The sequence below is a fragment of the Perca flavescens genome, chromosome 13, assembly GCF_004354835.1.
Source record: "Perca flavescens isolate YP-PL-M2 chromosome 13, PFLA_1.0, whole genome shotgun sequence".
NCBI lineage: Eukaryota > Metazoa > Chordata > Actinopteri > Perciformes > Percidae > Perca > Perca flavescens.
In genome coordinates this window covers 2,054,587-2,072,403 of record NC_041343.1, presented here as the reverse complement: position 1 = coordinate 2,072,403, position 17,817 = coordinate 2,054,587, and the positions used below count along the sequence as shown (strand labels likewise).

At 41.8% G+C, this 17,817-nt stretch overlaps 1 protein-coding gene across 2 annotated transcripts; it reads right to left on the bottom strand.

Moving 5' to 3' along the window:
* Positions 1–1,094: 1,094 nt before the first annotated feature.
* Positions 1,095–16,762, bottom strand: LOC114566840 (vasodilator-stimulated phosphoprotein). 2 transcript variants are annotated; one of them, XM_028595627.1, is made up of 13 exons: positions 16,496–16,762; positions 7,157–7,328; positions 6,572–6,752; positions 5,993–6,038; positions 5,211–5,556; positions 4,956–5,059; positions 4,827–4,875; positions 4,674–4,716; positions 4,403–4,445; positions 4,139–4,225; positions 3,302–3,368; positions 2,155–2,212; positions 1,095–2,040 (listed from the first exon to the last, which is right to left on the bottom strand). In XM_028595627.1, the coding sequence occupies exons 1-13, from the start codon at positions 16,498–16,500 to the stop codon at positions 1,958–1,960; spliced, it is 1,284 nt and encodes a 427-aa protein (XP_028451428.1). In that variant the 5' UTR covers positions 16,501–16,762; the 3' UTR covers positions 1,095–1,957. The 2 variants fall into 2 exon arrangements, with proteins under 2 accessions (XP_028451428.1, XP_028451429.1); XM_028595628.1 differs by lacking the exon at positions 4,139–4,225.
* Between the last annotated feature and the right edge of the window lie 1,055 nt (positions 16,763–17,817).

Sequence of the window (17,817 nt, the reverse complement as noted above, 5' to 3'; positions counted from 1 at the left end):
TATGGCACTCTCAGTGATTTCAGTGTTTAACGTACATCACTCCCTTAACATCTATATCCGCAGGAACAAAGCATTCAAATGGCTTGTTAATTAGATGGTGGACTCTCATAGCATTTGTTTTCTGGCCCTCTTATCTGAATATTTCCATTTCTCAACATTCTCCCAATAAATTTCCCATTTTATCCTTTATGTCATCAGTCTAGAGGGTTTACAGCTTTATCACTCCTATCTTTAAACACTAAACTTAAATCCTCCTTCATCACCAAACTTTGACATCTTCCTATTGTCTTGGTCCTCGTCATCCTCACTTGATCTATTTTAGCTGTCCCTTTTCTTGCCGTCTTATAGTTTTTTACAATCACTTTGGCACTAATTTCAGAACCTTGACGTAATTTTTCAAAACTCTAGACACAAAACTCACAACCAATGATCAAATTGCACATTTTTCAAATTCTAACACTTTTTTTTCAATTGCTTCGATACAATACACATAAACCAAAAATCATTTGTTCATTTAACAAAGATCACCTGTTCAATATGACACAATTTAACATCAAAATACTACTATTTCAAAAGGCAATCCACACATTACATTTCAGATGATTGTCTATTCATTTCATTACAATCTTCTATCAATTGATACAACTACTCAAAATGATAAGTAAGTGTTGCGTTACTCTTAATGCATAGTTGTATGGAAACGGACAAACAATATTCCATGTTTAGATCATGAAAGTTTCAAGATAACGAGATTCATTGTCACCAATTAGTGTGGAGCATGAACCAAATAGACTACATTATCTATGGATGTAATATTTCATCATCATTCTTTACTGTAATGTACTACTGTTTACCAGACACTGTTTCTATGCTCCCATGTACCACCTTTGCGACTATTTACGTATGCATGCAGGCCCTTGGAATTGCTGGTCCAATTGTGCCAACTTGTTACTGATGTGAGAGACATATATATCAAAACCTGTCAAATGGTACAAAACACGCCAACACAAGCTGATTCAAACCGACCACCGCTGTCGCTTCCTGATTCCTCCACCCCCCCCTCCCCCCCGCTTCTGCAAAAAAGAAGCAATGTATCTTGCAAAATGTTGTTTTATTTGCAGTATTTTGTTACTAGAAAACACAACCTCAATTGTAATATAACTGTTATTACACATAGCATAGCAGCATGGTGTTTTTTTTAAATTATTATTTCAAAAGGTCTTTGAAAATATGCATCAAACAAATGCTTGTAATAAATGCTATGATGGTCCATCCTTAGTCTGCTTGTGTGTATGTGCTGCATCAGAGGAGCCTGTTTGCAGGAACTCCTCTAAATCCAGAGCACTGGGCCCTGGCCCAGCTTACAGTATATCTTTCTGCCAGCGTCTGCAACTTGGATTCAAGTTTAACAAACACAAAACATATGATAAACAAATACATTATAATGCATTGTTATAAGTTATACTTCCAAGGTGAAGACTTTTGGACTTGTAAATGAGTACTTTTACAAGTACTTCCTCCACCAGTAGAAGATGACTAAAATATTGCAGTATTATTTCTCTGCAGTAAGCACATAAATGAGCACAACAACACAAGAATCTTACAGGGGAAAAGCGGGAGTTTGTTGTTTTTCTGTTGCATATGCTGTACAGGGTAAAAATAAATGGTTTTACAGAAATACGTAAGATATGTTTGAGGTCATTTAGAAACCTTGCCTCCATTACATTTGTCCACCAGAGAGCACTGGAAGTTCATTTTTCAAATGCAATATGTCTTGGTAAGTACAAAATGGAGTCATAAATCTTTAGAGAACAATGCATTCTCATCTAAAATGTTTGGGAATTTAAAAAAATAAATAAAATAATTGCCCATATATCTTTTATCAAATTTGTGTCTTAAATGTCAATATCAACACAATTTCAATCTGCCTGAGCATTGCATGATAAAACATTCACATTCATTCATTATTCTCTTCATCCATTCTTTGTCTTTCAGAGTCTTCACCCTTTAGCTGTGCACTTTTTAGCTCCTGGATCAGTACTGGAAGGGAAGAACAAGGTAAAATAAAAGTATAACACAAAACCATTCTTTGAATATTAGTTTTATACAAGCTTCATAAATAAACCGAATGACAACAGCCAAGTTAGAACTCACCTGTGATAATCTCCTCCTTCACTTTTTGAAGTTCTTTTTTCACTTCTTCAATAATTTCCTTCAAACACACAGATATATGCAGTACCATAAGACCTTGGCAATAAAAATTCGTACTTGATAAATCCTACATCATAATTAAAGTCAATCAATATTTTAGTAAACAGCCTTAAAGCTATATGATAACATGGCACAATAGTGGCATCCTGACAAAACGTTATGACTTTGCAACTGCAGTCTGTTGTGCTTTTGATGACAATACTCCCTGGTAAAAACATGCAGAATCTTACAACGTAACATTGTTTTTAGTAGGGCTGCAACTAACTATTATTTTCAAAGTCGATTAATCTGTTGATTATTTTCTCAATTAATTGATTAGTTGATTGGTCTATAAAATGTCAAATGGTGAAAAATGTGGATCAGTGTTTCCCAAAAGCCCAAGATGACGTCTTCAAATGAGTTGTTTTGTACACAACTCAAAGATATTCAGTTTAGAGGAGAGAAGAAACTAGAAAGTATTCACATTTAAGTAGCTGAAATCAAAGAATTTTTACTTTTGTCTTTTAAAAAAAAAAAAAAAATTACTCAAACCGACTTAATCGATTATCAAAATAGTTGGCAATTAATTTAAAAGTTGACAACTAATTGATTAATCAAGTAATCTTTGCAGCTCTATTTTTTTTTTTTTAAGATTATTTTTTGGGCTTTTCTGCCTTTTTTAAATTTTTGACAGGACAGCTAGGTGAGAGAGAGGGGGAAGACGTGCAGGAAATCGTCACAGGTCAGATTCAAAACCTGGACCTCTGCGTCGAGGCATAAACCTCTCAGTATATGTGCGCCTGCTCTACCCACTGAGCCAACCTGGCCACTGCAGCTCTAGTTTTTAGCATCTCTGTTCATTATAAACAAACGTACGGAAGAGGATTTGGACCAATGTATTTGAGTTCTGAGTTTAACTGACTTTTTTTCTCAGAATTCTGACTTTGAACACAGAACATGTGGCCCTAATCCTCTTCCGTACAAACACCACAACATTTCCTGTGCCACACACAGAAAATGATGTGGTTTTAATTAATTAAAGTAAAACACAGAGCTTTACTGTTACATCAAGTTACAGAATATTGTTGAACGTTCAAATAGATCAACCAACCTGTTTGATTCTTTCCATATCACTATCACTTCCTGCACCATCAGAGTTCTTTTTCACCACCTTCAGTCTGAGATAGAAAAATAATTTTTACCCTTAGCCAAAACTGACTCTTTGAGATCAAGAAGGTCTTTTCAAATAGACAGCTGGCCAGGAGAAGCAGCATACTTTATTTCCCACAGAAAGAACAAAAGCATTTTATAGGTATTGGAAAATGTTAGAGTGAGAGAAAAAGGGAGACAGCAGTCAACAGATAAAAACAGTAAATATAATCAGTGTTGAGCATGGATCTTCCATCGTCCCAACAACTGCTTATACTTCAGTAAGAAGAACCACTTTCTCAAGTCTTAACAAATGCATTTGAACCAGAACCTGCAAATAGTATGATTTAACTGAAAATTTCCAAACATTATGGTAACCCATTACTTGGGTAGACCAATGCTCACTGACTCATTACTCCTCTAATATTTGGACTCCATGAGCAGAAACTCCCCCAATGTATGTTCATGCCCTCAAGAAAGAAATGTAATGAATGCAGTTGCAGGGCTCTATCATGGCAACATGTTGTGAGAAGATTGTCACCAAAGCAGCTTAGAAACAAGTTTTAGTCTCTTGCTATATTTACAGCCTCCAACCTTAACCACCAAATGTCGAGTGCTTAGTTGTTGTCAGTCATTTTTTTAGCAGCACACCACTAACTAAAACAGCAGTGATACGAATGCAGAGCTAATTTCATTGGCTCATACTGTAGTAAGCATACGAAGCAGAGAGCACCGAGAAGTAACATCTTAGGACAGGAGGAACCTTAGCAGCAAGTGGGGACAAAGGGGGGACTGATACCTGGACACTGGGGTAGCGGCAGAGTTAGAGGAGGAGGTGGAAGTGAAGGGGCTGGAATCCTTTTGATTGTTGGTTAAGGATTTGGGCCTGTTGCAAAAACATGCAGATCCTTTAAGACAGCTGCTAATTGGGTTTTTGAATTTCTATGGATAGCTCAGGGAAGACTGTTATTTAGCACCAAATATGATAGGTGTCTATGGAATGTACTGTAATGTAACAATCAATCATGTTATATAGTGAAAGTTTAATGGATCAGGTTCTTACCTTGAAATAGTGGCTGATATTTCTTTGGGTTTTCCATTGATTTCTGAAATATGATTATATATTACTGTACATGGTCATAAGATAAAACAAAATGTGTTATGTTAATATACAGTATGACGCATTAACTATTAAGTTAAGCCAATATTTGGTTGTCAACAAAGAATAAACAATTAAGTAGTACGTTGATTTGAAAACCATATATGTATTGTGATGATAAAACAATACTAATACAGCAGTTGGCTGCTTCTATGGGGAAAGTGACACTACTCACCTCCTGGTCCTGAGGATTTTGATATTGAGGAGTCAGAATCCTCCTGTCATGTACAAAGTTATCATACACTTATATTTTAGATTTAACTGCTTATTATACAAATATTACAGAATGCTGAGTGGAAAGCAAATATTCATGAAATCACTGACTTACATTGTGAGGTTCTAAATTTTTTGCAGCAGGATTATCAGCAGCTTTCCTCCTATTTAAAAAAAGTTGTATTATAGAAGTCCCTAGCATCAGATCATCACACCCATAAATGTCTCTTAAGTAACAACTTACCTCCTAGCAAGCATAGCACTCATTTCTCCCATTAGACACCCTCCTCCACCTCCACAAGATGAAGATGCTGATTTGGGGGATGGAGCTGCTGCTCCTCCCTCATCCTGGACACACAAAAACACCTCCAGTCACTATGTTCACATAAATTTGGGTAATTGATCAGCTTACTCAGCCTGTCATTTACAGGAACATGAAAAACAATATCATCCATGATTTCTGGTGGAGTACGCAAAGGAGAAAATGCATGTACCTTACCTTGACTGTTTTACGCAGTTTGGCTCCTGCCAGAGCTGCAGCCAGATCATTTCCACCTCCACCTTCACCTCTGCCACCTCCACTTCCTCCAGCAGGGGGCGGGGGTGGTGCAGGTGGGACCATGCCCCCGGGAGGAAGTGGTGGAGGAGCAGGTGGGCACGGTCCCGAAGAAGGTGGTGGGGGCGCAGGTGGACACGGTCCTGAGGAAGGTGGTGGGGGTGCCGGTGGGGTGCGTGGAGCGGCCGGCTGGGCAGGAGGAACAGCAGGGGCAGCTGCAGCAGCGGAGCTATGCCTCTCTCTCTCCAGATGCCCCTTCTCCTGCTGTTCCTGCCTCTGTCGCTCTAGTCTGGACAGAGATTGATAGATAATTCTAATGTTGTGAAGCCTGGACGCTTTTAAAAGCTATTTCATATTCATGTTTGGCTTTTTCCACAGCTTTCTTAAATCTGTGCAGAACAGTGCAATTTAGCACTGGAAGGATTAGTTTTGATTAATCATTTATGAAGCACAAGAGCCTACACAGGTTACATCATAGCTTCCAGCTTCTCACATGTGTGGATTATCAGGTAACCATTGTAAACAGAATATCTTTGGATCTTTGAATGTTGATTGGTAAATACAGTCATTCTGGTGTCAACTTGGGCTTTGGGATATTGTGGCATTTTTCATAATTTTCTGAAAAGGTTCTAAATAGATAAATGAACAAAATAATCAAGACCGCAATCAATGGTTAAAATAAACAAATACACATGAGTTGCAGTATCATTTATAATAAACCGTACCTTTTCTCGGGCTCCAGCTCACATGCAGAGGGTCCATTCTGAGGGCCTGGACAAAAACATTGTGTGTAATTCATACGTGTGCTCCTCTGAATCAAGACTATTTAAAATAAACAAAAGCAGTAGATGCAAGCATGGTTGTAGCACAACTAAAACTCAACTAAACTAGATATATTTTGATAACATTGTATGTGTTATCAAGCTGAGATAATGTACATTCACAAGTACTTTTGATGCAAATAATTAAGCACATTTGATTTTAGCTTATCAGTGAGTATCAAGAAAAAATGTATTACTCTTTTAACTTAGCAAAAAATATGCTAGTGCCAACTTTATCATAACAGTATAAAGCAATTAACACAGCAGGACTAACAAAAATAAAAAAAAATTCCATGGTCCATTCTTTTAATCAGTAGATAGGCTGTTTCTTTTTAAAAGACACACAGGTCAGTCTTTGATTTGAGTTTATGCTCTAGACATGGCAGCATGGTCACGACATAAAGATTACAGCATAACTTACACAGAAACACTTCAAACTGCCTGACTTGGATTTAATGTGCTCTCTTGCCCTGCTGTGTTTACCTGCGCCTGCTGGTGTACTGAGAACCTCTAATGCATGCATCATTGAGTTGGCAAAAAGGGCAGCATCCTCCTTATTGCCAAAGTTCAGCCCCCACACCTGTTTGGGATCCCGCCACTGGTGGAAACTTGGTGTGGCTTGATTATACTTTATCCCTTTGATAATGGGACAGTTGATCACCACCTGACATGAACAAAAAACCACAGGATAGTGACTGTATTGAGGATTTAAGTTTTGGTGGTCATAGCTTATTATGTCATTTACAATGAAATGCAACTCAATGCAATTTGGACAGAAAGGCCAGATGTGAGTTGATTCAAATGTATGATAATTTGTGAGTTTATAGTTTTCGCACTTGAATTGCATTAGACTCTTAGCTGTAAGTAATATATGTTGTTTTCCAGTGTCATCCAGTGTGACTAAAATCCACTAGATGGTGATGATACTGTATTGTTCAAAAAGACCACAGGAAATAATTTCCCAAATGATTTTAAACAAAACAACATCGCGGGTGTGTGTGTGTGTGTGTGTGTGTGTGTGTGTGTGTGTGTGTGTGTGTGTGTGTGTGTGTGTGTATGTTCGCGTACCTGCTGGTCGGCCTGCAGTTTGCGGCCCACTATTCTGAAGGTGTTGGCCACAGGGTTGTGATAGATCTGGACGCGGCTAAAGGAGGGACTGTCAGATCCAGCTGGCACCCACCGCTTGTTGTTGTCATCATACAGCATGACTGTTGCCCTCACTTGGCAGATACTAGACTCACTGTGGGAAGGAGAAATTATGAGAACAAGAGTGTGGAAGGAAGTTGAGAGCAAGAAAATATAGATCCAGGACAACCGATAAAGCGAGGCTTGACCTAGTCTAATCGGTGCATCCTGGCTTGGTGCATTTTCACATGAGAAACACATGGAAAAGACTAGGTTGAGCCAGACTGAAGTAATTAAAAAAATATAAAACGAAACACGGCCGCTGTAATGAAACAGTGAGAGAAAGCGTGGCAGACGATTACAGACCGACTGAATGCATAAGTAGCCTAAAAATATACATTTACTGACCACTGCTCTGAACTGAAACCGTCATAATTATTTGCAGAAATTATCAGTTGTACTTTTTGCCTTAAAAGTTAGAAGAGGACAGCCTAATATTACTCAGGAAATTTACCATTAAGATCATTTAAAACCACTAATCTACAATTCTAGAATATGATGCGTAAATTTCTCTCTCACTCTGTCTCTCCCTTTCTCTCCTATGGGCTAAAATATAAATTCCCTAAGTAACATTTTAACTTCCACTGCTAGCTTTTCAGGCAAAGTGTACAACAAGTGTTAGTTTGTGCAAATGACAAGTGACTCCTTGAATGGTTTCATTTAAGTAGTTCGTAAATTTTTGTTTTACAGACGCAGAGTTTCATTCATTACATAGTATATGCTTTGCTTCCTGTATATATAGGCCTAGACCAAGAAAAAAGAGACCCTAAGAGAAATTGGCTCTTTAGTCTAGAAACTATAAAGATAATTAAGTGATAAATTCAATGCACACTGTAAACATGACTAACCTTCCCTGTTGTTTCATGAATGTACTGTATCTATGTATATGTATATGTAGTAGCCTCAACTATTTATATAGTCACTGGTCTAACTAAACTATAATTTAGGAGGATTGTACAACTAGGATAGATTTTTATAATTGTACAATCCTCCCAAATTATAGTCCCAGTCTACTGGACAGAACACACATTGTGTGCTAAGAATGCTGCGTTGAACAATAATTTTCTTGGCTGCAGTTGAGCAAGCTAGCCAAATCTTCCTCGTTCTCTCAAGCAGGTGTAATTTAGAGTCATCATTAAGTAACAAAACAATCCGGTCAGTAGGGATTAGATATCCTATCACATTAGATAGTATTGATGTTGTTTTATGCCAGAACTTATGCACCTGTTCACACTCCTAGACCATATGTAGGAAACTTCCAGTTTGTTCAGGTTGACAGAATGTTCAATAGGGAGTGGGAATGGCTTTCAAGACGTATCTCTTCTGAGGAGTCCAATATGTCCTATGGCATATGTTGAAGTGGATATACTGGTGATTTGGGTTTTTGGAACAGGGAAAAATGTCCCAAACTGTCTCCCAATTAATTGTGTTCCCCTCAGGGCACAGCTCTCGTTCCCATTTCTTTACTATTGGGAGTTCTCCTATGGATATTTGCATACATGAATCCTGGACACTAATCCTCTCACAGGAAAATCAACAAACCATTTAATGACTGGGTGTGCCTCAAGACTGTTTCCCCATGGCACTCCATAACATTTTAGGGCTGATCTTAAGCGCAGATAAAAGTAGAAGGATGTCCTGGGGACCTCAAAACTAGCTCTCAGGTTCCTAAAAGAGCTAAACCTGCCTCTTCTTGACCCAGAGGAGGCAGAAGAACTGGGTCAACCTATAATGTTAGAGGAACTCAAATCAGTGTTAAAAACAGCCAAGAAAGGGAAAACACCAGGGTTGGATGGAATTCCATCGGAACTCTTACTACAGTTCTTTGACACATTAGGATCTATCATTTTACAAACTTTAACCTCGGCCATAGAGAAGGGCACCTTTCATCAACAAACCAACACTGCACTAATTTCGGTCATACACAAAAAGGGCAAAGATCCTACGGAGTGCTCAAATTACAGGCCCATCAGCCTCATTGGGAATGATATTAAGCTTTATTCCAAAGTCTTGGCACTATGCCTAGAATGCTTCATCGAGAAGCTAATCCACCCTGACCAATCAGGGTTTATACCAAAGCGTCAAGCTGCAGACAATATACGCAGATTACTCCATGTAATAGAAGAAGCCAAAAACCTCCCAACAACGCCAGCAGTTTTATCACTGGACGCGGAAAAGGCTTTTGACCGCCTAGAATGGAACTACCTGTGGCAAGTAATGGAGAAGCTTGGTTTGGGAGCCAAATTCATTGACATGGTACGTACTTTATATGCGAATCCCACAGCCATAGTCTCAACCAATGGCCTGCATTCACAGCCATTCCCTATTGCGCGGGGCTCGAGACAGGGATGCCCGCTATCTCCCATGCTATTTGCGATCCCTCTTGAACCGTTAGCCCAGGCCATAAGGCAAAATAAAATATGTAATGTCCAGATTAAATCCAATAACAACTCAATATCGTTATTTGCAGATGATATTTTACTGCACATATCTGACCTTGAGGACTCTGTTCCAAAAATTCTTAAGATCTTTAACGAATTGGCTCAATCTCTGGCTATAACATCAATTGGAATAAATCTAATCTGCTCCTGTTGAACAACAAACAGGTGACATCAGCTATTAGTGATACAATACCAACCCATGCATCGCTACAGCGAGTTGTCCAGGACAACTATGAAACTATACTAAGTAGTGTTCAAAGGGATCTGACTAATTGGTCTGCGCTGCCGGCACCACTACGGTCCAGGATTGCTGTGGTTAAAATGAACATAGTTCCTCGTGTGAACTTCTTTAGTACAATGATCCCTTTACCCCCACCAATACATTTCTGGAAGAAACTTGATGCCATAATCCGGCAGTATATTTGGAATAGTTAACAACCTAGGCTCAAAAACCCGAATGCAAAAGCTAAGCAGAGATGGAGTGACCCTGCCCGGAGGAAGCCCGGGGCCCCCGTCTGGAGCCAGGCCCAGACGGCGGGCTCGTCGGCGAGCCGCCTGGTGGCGGGTTTGCCACGGAGCCCGGCCGGGCACAGCCCGAACAAGCTACGTGGCAACTCCCTCTCCATCCCATGGGCCCACCACCTGTGGGAGGAACCGTTGGGGTTGGGTGCGATGCCACATGGGTGGCAGTGAAGGTCAGGGGCCTCGACGGACCAGACCCGGGCGGCAGACGCTGGCTCTGGGGACGTGGAACGTCACCTCTCTGTGGGGAAGGAGCCGGAACTGGTGCGGGAGGTGGTGGCGCTACCGTTAGATCTGGTGGGGCTTACCTCTCGCACAGTCTTGGTTCTGGAACCATACTCCTGGATAGGGGTGGACTCTTTTCTTCTCCGGAGTTGCCCAGGGTGTGAGGCGCCGGGGCGGGTGTGGGGATACTCACAAGCCCCGGCTGAGCGCCCGCTGTGTTGGAGTTTACCCGGTGGACGAGAGGGTCGCCTCCCTACGCCTGCGGGTTGTGGGGGGGAAAACTCTGACTGTTGTTTGTGCATATGCACCAAACAGGAGTTCGGAGTATTCAGCCTTCTTGGAGACCTTGACTGGAGTCCTGCATGGGGCTCCAGTGGGGGACTCCATTGTTCTGCTGGGGGACTTCAACGCACACGGGCAATGATGGAGACACCTGGAGAGGCGTGATTGGGAGGAACGGCCTCCCTGATCTAAACCAGAGTGGGTGTTTGTTGTTGGACTTCTGTGCTAGTCATGGATTGTCTATAACGAACACCATGTTCGAACATAGGGATGCTCATAAGTGTACCTGGTACCAGAGCACCCTAGGCCGAAGGTCAATGATCGATTTCATAATCGTTTCATCTGATCTGAGGCCGTATGTTTTGGACACTCGGGTGAAGAGAGGGGCAGAGCTGTCAACCGATCACCATCTGGTGATGAGTTGGGTCAGAGGGTGGGGAAGACTCTGGACAGACCTGGTAAGCCCAAACGTGTAGTGCGGGTAAATTGGGAACGTCTGGAGGAGGCCCCTGTCCAACAGACTTTCAACTCACACCTCCGGGCGGAGCTTTTCGTGCATCCCTGTGGAGGCTGGGGGCATTGAACCCGAGTGGACAATGTTCAAAGTTTCCATTGCTGAAGCTGCGGCGAGGAGCTGTGGTCTTAGGGTCTTAGGTGCCTCAAGGGGCGGTAACCCACGAACACCGTGGTGGACACCGGTGGTCAGGGAAGCCGTCCGACTGAAGAAGGAGTCTTTCCGGGATATGTTATCCCGGAGGACTCGGAGGCAGTTGCAGGGTACCGAAGGGCCCGAAGGGCTGCAGCCTCTGCCGTGAAAGAGGCAAAGCAGCGGGTGTGGGAGAAGTTTGGAGAAGACATGGAGAAGGACTTTCGGTCGGCACCAAAGTGCTTCTGGAAAACTGTTCGCCACCTCAGGAGGGGGGGGGGAACCATCCAAGCTGTGTACAGTAAGGATGGGACACTGTTGACCTCAACTGAGGAGGTAATAGGGGCGGTGGAAGGAGCACTTTGAGGAACTCCTGAATCCGACTAATCGCCCTCTATGTTAGAGGCAGAGCTGGAGGATAATGGGGATTGTCGTCGATTTCCCAGGCGGAAGTCACTGATGTAGTCAAACAACTACACAGTGGCAAAGCCCGGGGATTGATGAGATCCGTCCAGAAATGCTCAAGGCTCTGGGTGTGGAGGGGCTGTCCTGGTTGACACGCCTTTTCAACATTGCGTGGAAGTCTGGGACGGTGCCAAAGGAGTGGCAGACTGGGGTGGTGGTTCCCCTTTTTAAAAGGGGGACCAGAGGGTGTGTGCCAATTATAGGGGTATCACACTTCTCAGCCTCCCTGGTAAAGTCTACTCCAAGGTGCTGGAAAGGAGGGTTCGGCCGATAGTCGAACCTCGGGTTGAGGAGGAACAATGTGGATTCCGTCCTGGTCGTGGAACAACGGACCAGCTCTTCACTCTCGCAAGGATCCTGGAGGGAGCCTGGGAGTATGCCCAACCGGTCTACATGTGTTTTGTGGATTTGGAGAAGGCGTATGACCGGGTCCCCCGGGAGATACTGTGGGAGGTGCTGCGGGAGTATGGGGTGAGGGGTCTCTTCTCAGGGCCATCCAATCTCTGTACAACCAAAGCGAGAGCTGTGTCCGGGTTCTCGTAGTAAGTCGGACTCGTTTCAGGTGAGGGTTGGCCTCCGCCAGGGCTGCGCTTTGTCACCAATCCTGTTTGTAGTATTTATGGACAGGATATCGAGGCGTAGTCGGGGTGGGGAGGGGTGCAGTTTGGTGGGCTGGGGATCTCATCGCTGCTCTTTGCAGATGATGTGGTCCTGATGGCATCATCGGCCTGCGACCTTCAGCACTCACTGGATCGGTTCGCAACCGAGTGTGAAGCGGTTGGGATGAGGATCAGCACCTCTAAATCTGAGGCCATGGTTCTCAGCAGGAAACCGATGGAATGCCTTCTCCAGGTAGGGAATGAGTCCTTACCCCAAGTGAAGGAGTTCAAGTACCTTGGGGTTGTGTTCGCGAGTGAGGGGACAATGGAGCGGGAGATTGGTCGGAGAATCGGGCGCAGCGGGTGCGGTATTGCATTCAATCTATCGCACCGTTGTGACGAAAAAGAGAGCTTAGCCAGAAGGCAAAGCTCTCGATCTACCGGTCAGTTTTCGTTCCTACCCTCACCTATGGTCATGAAGGCTGGGTCATGACCGAAAGAACGAGATCCAGGGTACAAGCGGCTGAAATGGGTTTCCTCAGGAGGGTGGCTGGCGTCTCCCTTAGAGATAGGGTGAGAAGCTCAGTCATCCGTGAGGAGCTCGGAGAGAGCCGCTGCTCCTTTGCGTCGAAAGGAGCCAGTTGAGGTGGTTCGGGCATCTGGTAAGGATGCCCCTGGGCGCCCCCTAGGGAGGTGTTCCAGGCACGTCCAGCTGGGAGGAGGCCTCGGGAAGACCCAGGACTAGGTGGAGGGATTATATCTCCAACCTGGCCTGGGAACGCCGATCCCCAGTCGGAGCTGGTTAATGTTGCTCGGGAAAGGGAAGTTTGGGGTCCCCTGCTGGAACTGCTCCCCCCGCGACCCGACACCGGATAAGCGGACGAAGATGGATGGATGGAACAACCTAGGCTAAAATACTCTACCTTGCAACATACCACAGACGCGGGACGCCCCTCATCTACAGTCTCATGGAGAGAAATGGAGCAAAACCTCACTGGAAGTCTAAGACTGCAAGACCTTGCCTTTGCAGGTGTGTGTCCAAAAAAGTGTATGCTAGCCTATGGCCCTATTATCACCTACCTTTTGTTTGTAACCAGTGGAGTGACAGAGGTAAACCTTTTGTTTGTAACCAGTGGAGTGACAGAGGTATTTATACTCTAGACCAGTTATTCAATGGGGAAGGTAGGTTGAGCTTTGAGGACCTGAGAACTAGCTTTGAGATCCCTAGGACAGCCTTTTTCCTTTATCTTTGCTTAAGGTCAGCCGTAAAATTTTATGGAGTACCATAGGGAAACAGTCTCGAGACTCACCCAATCATTGAATGGCTTGTGGATTTTCCTGCGAGAGGATTGGTGTCCAGGATTTATGCTAAATTGATGCAAGTATCTGTAGGAGAACTCCCAATAGTAAAGAAATGGAAATGAGAGCTGAGCCCGGAGGGGAATGTAATTAATTGGCAGACAGTTTGGGACAACATTTCCCACTGTTCCAAGAACCCAAATCACCAGCAGATTCACTTCAACATATGTCATAGGAAATATTGGACACGTCAGAAGAGATACGTCTCCAAAGGCATTCCCACTCCCTATTGCACGTTCTGTCAACCTGAACAAACTGGAACTTTCCTGCACATGGTCTGGGAGTGTGAATAGGCACATGGGTTTTGGAATAAAATAACATAAATAATATCTGATGTGATAGGATGTCAAATTCCTACTGACCCGATTGTTTTGTTACTTAATGACGACTGTAAATGACATCTGCTTGGGAGGCAGAAGAAAATTTGGCAAGCCGGCTCAACCGCGACCAAGAAAATGATAGCTCAGTGCTGGCTCCTTCCCCCCACCAGATATTAAGTGTGCATTGTGCCTTATTGGGGTATTCAAATACCACTTATTGGTGTAGTGTAGCTGCTCCTCCAGTGTGTTGGTGATAATAGGGCCATGGGCCAGCATACACGTTTTTGGACACACACCTGCAAAGGTAAGATCTTGCAGTCTTAGACTTCCAGTGAGGTTTTGCTCTATTTCTCTCCATGGGACTGTAGATGAGGGGTCCATCCACACTCTGAGGGCCCGTAGCTGAAAGGCTCTGTGGTATACTTTAAGGTTAGGGAGGGCCAAGCCTTCCGTGTTTGTGGTACGTTGCAGGGTAGAGTATTTTAGCCCAGGTTGTTTATTATTCCAAATATACTGCCTAATTAAGGTATCATGTTTCTTCCAGAAATGTATTGGTGGGGGTAGGGGGCTCATTGTACTTAAGAAATTCACACAAGGAACTATGTTAATTTTAACGGTATAAAATCCTGCTATATACTCCATTACAGTCCGTTTCCGGCTGCAACGGACTGTACAGAGACTCTTTTCCAATCACAGTAACTAGCACTAAATCCAAAAGTCGCTAAAAGTCGCTAGATGATGTCATGCCCTCAATTGCAAATTGGTGATATCATTGTATATCATTTGCATAAAGCTTAGTGGCTGTGTTGGCTAACTGCCTGCTGCTCAGAGCCAAAGGGGAGAGGAAGAGAGACCACGTGCTATTGGCAAAAGAGCCGTGGACTGTGATTATATCTGTACAGCATGTATGGGAATGAATACAATATTATAATATAATATATCTCGCTTTTCGCCTGATGGCCTGAAGTTGCTAAATTTGTTGCAAGTCACTTTTTAGAAATAAAGTCACTAAGAGGGACTGAAAAGTCGCTAAATCTAGTGTGAAAGTTGCAAGTTGGCAACACTGGCAAATGCATAGACGTGGAGACCCAGCAATCAAAGCAGATTGGGCCTTTTGGGAGCGGGGCTTAAGTAGACCACAATCTATAAGGGAGAGAGAGATAATATAAGTATGAAGTATAATAGGTCTCCTTTAATATTTGGGAACTTGAGGGTTTTGATAAAAAAAAATTACATTTCTCAAAGCAATGCACCGAGAAAGATTTTAGTATGGGTGTGGCACACATATCGAAAAATGTCAATGGATTGAGTGATTTTGAAAACTAAACTCTTTTACGGTCGGCCATAGATTATATAAGTAGATCTGATGGAGAGCCAATTCCGATTCATTCAAAGTAGTAATAACAACATTTAAAAATACTCTATTACAAATAAAAGTTTTGCATTTAACATTACGCTTGAGTAAAAGTAAGTTAATAACATAAGTAAAATGTATCATATCTTTTATACCAGTATGTTTGGGATAAAAAAATATAATCTGCAAAAATAGTTGTCAAAAAAATGTTGTGACGGAAAAAATACGTTATTTCTTCTTTAAATGTAGTGACTTCAAAGTATAAACATGAATTGGAAATACTCAAGTAAGTACAAAACCTCATTAGATGTACTTAGTTACATGAAACCATTGTAAAATAACTAGACAAATATGCATTCATATTTTATGTGGATTATTTTATTAAAACAATATTTGGGGTTGTATATACACATTTGAAATAGAATATTTTATATGCAACCAGGCATTTGTAAAATCCTTAAATTAATTTATATTGGATAAGTTTGAATGCTTCCAGGAAATAGTAAGGAAATAGAAACAGTAGTACTGCAGATACTCTATACTTTCTATATGATTTCTATACTCTATGAAGCATTATGACAATGAGTTATTTTCTACTTAGTTGTCTACTTGTTCTTGCAAAGTCTGTAGCCTGTGGTAAATATATACTTCCTGCCAAAAAGGTTTTGACCACTTCCTGTGCTCAGCACAATGCTACCTAATAAGGACTGCATTATTACCTGTCAGAGATATAGATACATTCTCAAAATCATTCAGCCCTTCTTTTTAGAATTTTATGATATACTCTGTCCACACAAAATACAAATAACTGTAGAAACAGAACACTTGCTTTACAGCAGGAAATGTACTGTAATCGGAACTGCGGAGCTTGTAAAGCAAAGTGTAGAGTTGATAGAAAACAGCACTGTTCTGCCTATTTTCAGTTATTCATGCATGAGACATTCAAAATTATTTGGGAAAAAAGAAACAGTTTTGAGTGGATTAACACTGTTATCAGAAAATTGCTTACCCCATATTCCTGCTGTAGTCAGTATCCTAAGTTTCACTTGCTTTATAACAATCTGCTTATTCTCATTAACTTGAATCCTCACTCTCACGAGTACATTTGTTGTCTATTCAATGAAGTCTGCTGTCATTCTTGCACACCATCGCTCTCTGTCATGACATTGTTTAACACCAACCACTTGCACTTCTGCCTTTGTATTGTCATTTCCTAGACAGGTTTTTTTCTCTCTTCCTGTTCACTTCTACTTCACTCGTTCTTTTAAATTCTTATTTTCACACCTCCCCCTCTTTCTGTCACTGTGTGGCATAGTTCTGATTTCTGTCTGCTTTCTTCCTTTCCTTCATACAGTTCTTTTTCATTGGGGAGGGTGTGTGTGTGTGTGTGTGTGTGTGTGTGTGTGTGTGAAGGACAACAAGATTAGTACTTCTTCAGATAAAGAGTTGGAGGCGTCACATGTTCAGTGCTGTTCAGTGCAACTTTCCGTGTGTTATTAATGTTCTGTAATAATAACTGTATAAGTTAGTAGTATAACTGGATGTTGAAGTAGTAGTTGTAGCAACAGTAGCAGCATTACTAAACGCACAGTTGTAGTAGTAGTAAATGTACGTTTTTGCAGTATCTGGGTCAGGGGAAGCAACATGAAATTGTTCTGAGTCACCTCAAAAAGAGGGAACTGCCAAACTATTAAAGTAGCTCTCACTCTTGATGATTCTTATGAATGCATTAATTTTTTTGTAGACCTATATTCAAAAAGAAATGACATGTCTATGCTATCGAATGTACTTGACAAGGTGGTCATGTAACTCATGTTATTACAAAGTTTAATGTGTTATCCCTTCAGTCTCACAGCACTACAAACCAGCACTTCACTTCCTCCTAGTGCTGTGGTAGCAATGAAAGAAGAACTACGACCTTCATTATTTCTGCTTCTAAGGGACTGAATTAACATTACATTTTGTTAAGTATCATACAAGGCAAATTGTCATCTTGCCAGTATGAATTACATCGATTTCAAGGCATTAAAATGGTAGATTTTAATAGGTATATATATATATTTAGGTATAACTAATGGTTCCCTAACAGTTGGTTCCTCATTCCTTCCTCATTTATTCCCTTATAACTACTCACATTGTGTTATTATTTCTTATTGTAAAGTGTTGCTGTATTCGTAAATGTTTGTGTTGTGTGTGTGCTTCTTAACATGTAACCTTGAGTGCTTGTGCGCATGAACCTGACTGACATCTTGTTAGTGGCCAGCTTTAGCCACAATTAAGTGTTGTTCATTTCCTCTTACCTCTCATGATTACTCTGCTGTTCCTCATTCT

What these genes read in the sequence shown, in the direction of transcription:
- LOC114566840 (XM_028595627.1), bottom strand. An exon ending in GAGCTGGAGCCCGAGAAAAG is followed by an intron (nt 5,557 to 5,992) that starts GTACGGTTTATT and finishes ATCTCTGTCCAG; the next exon opens with ACTAGAGCGACAGAGGCAGG. An exon ending in GAAGGAGGAGATTATCACAG is followed by an intron (nt 2,041 to 2,154) that starts GTGAGTTCTAAC and finishes CTTCCCTTCCAG; the next exon opens with TACTGATCCAGGAGCTAAAA.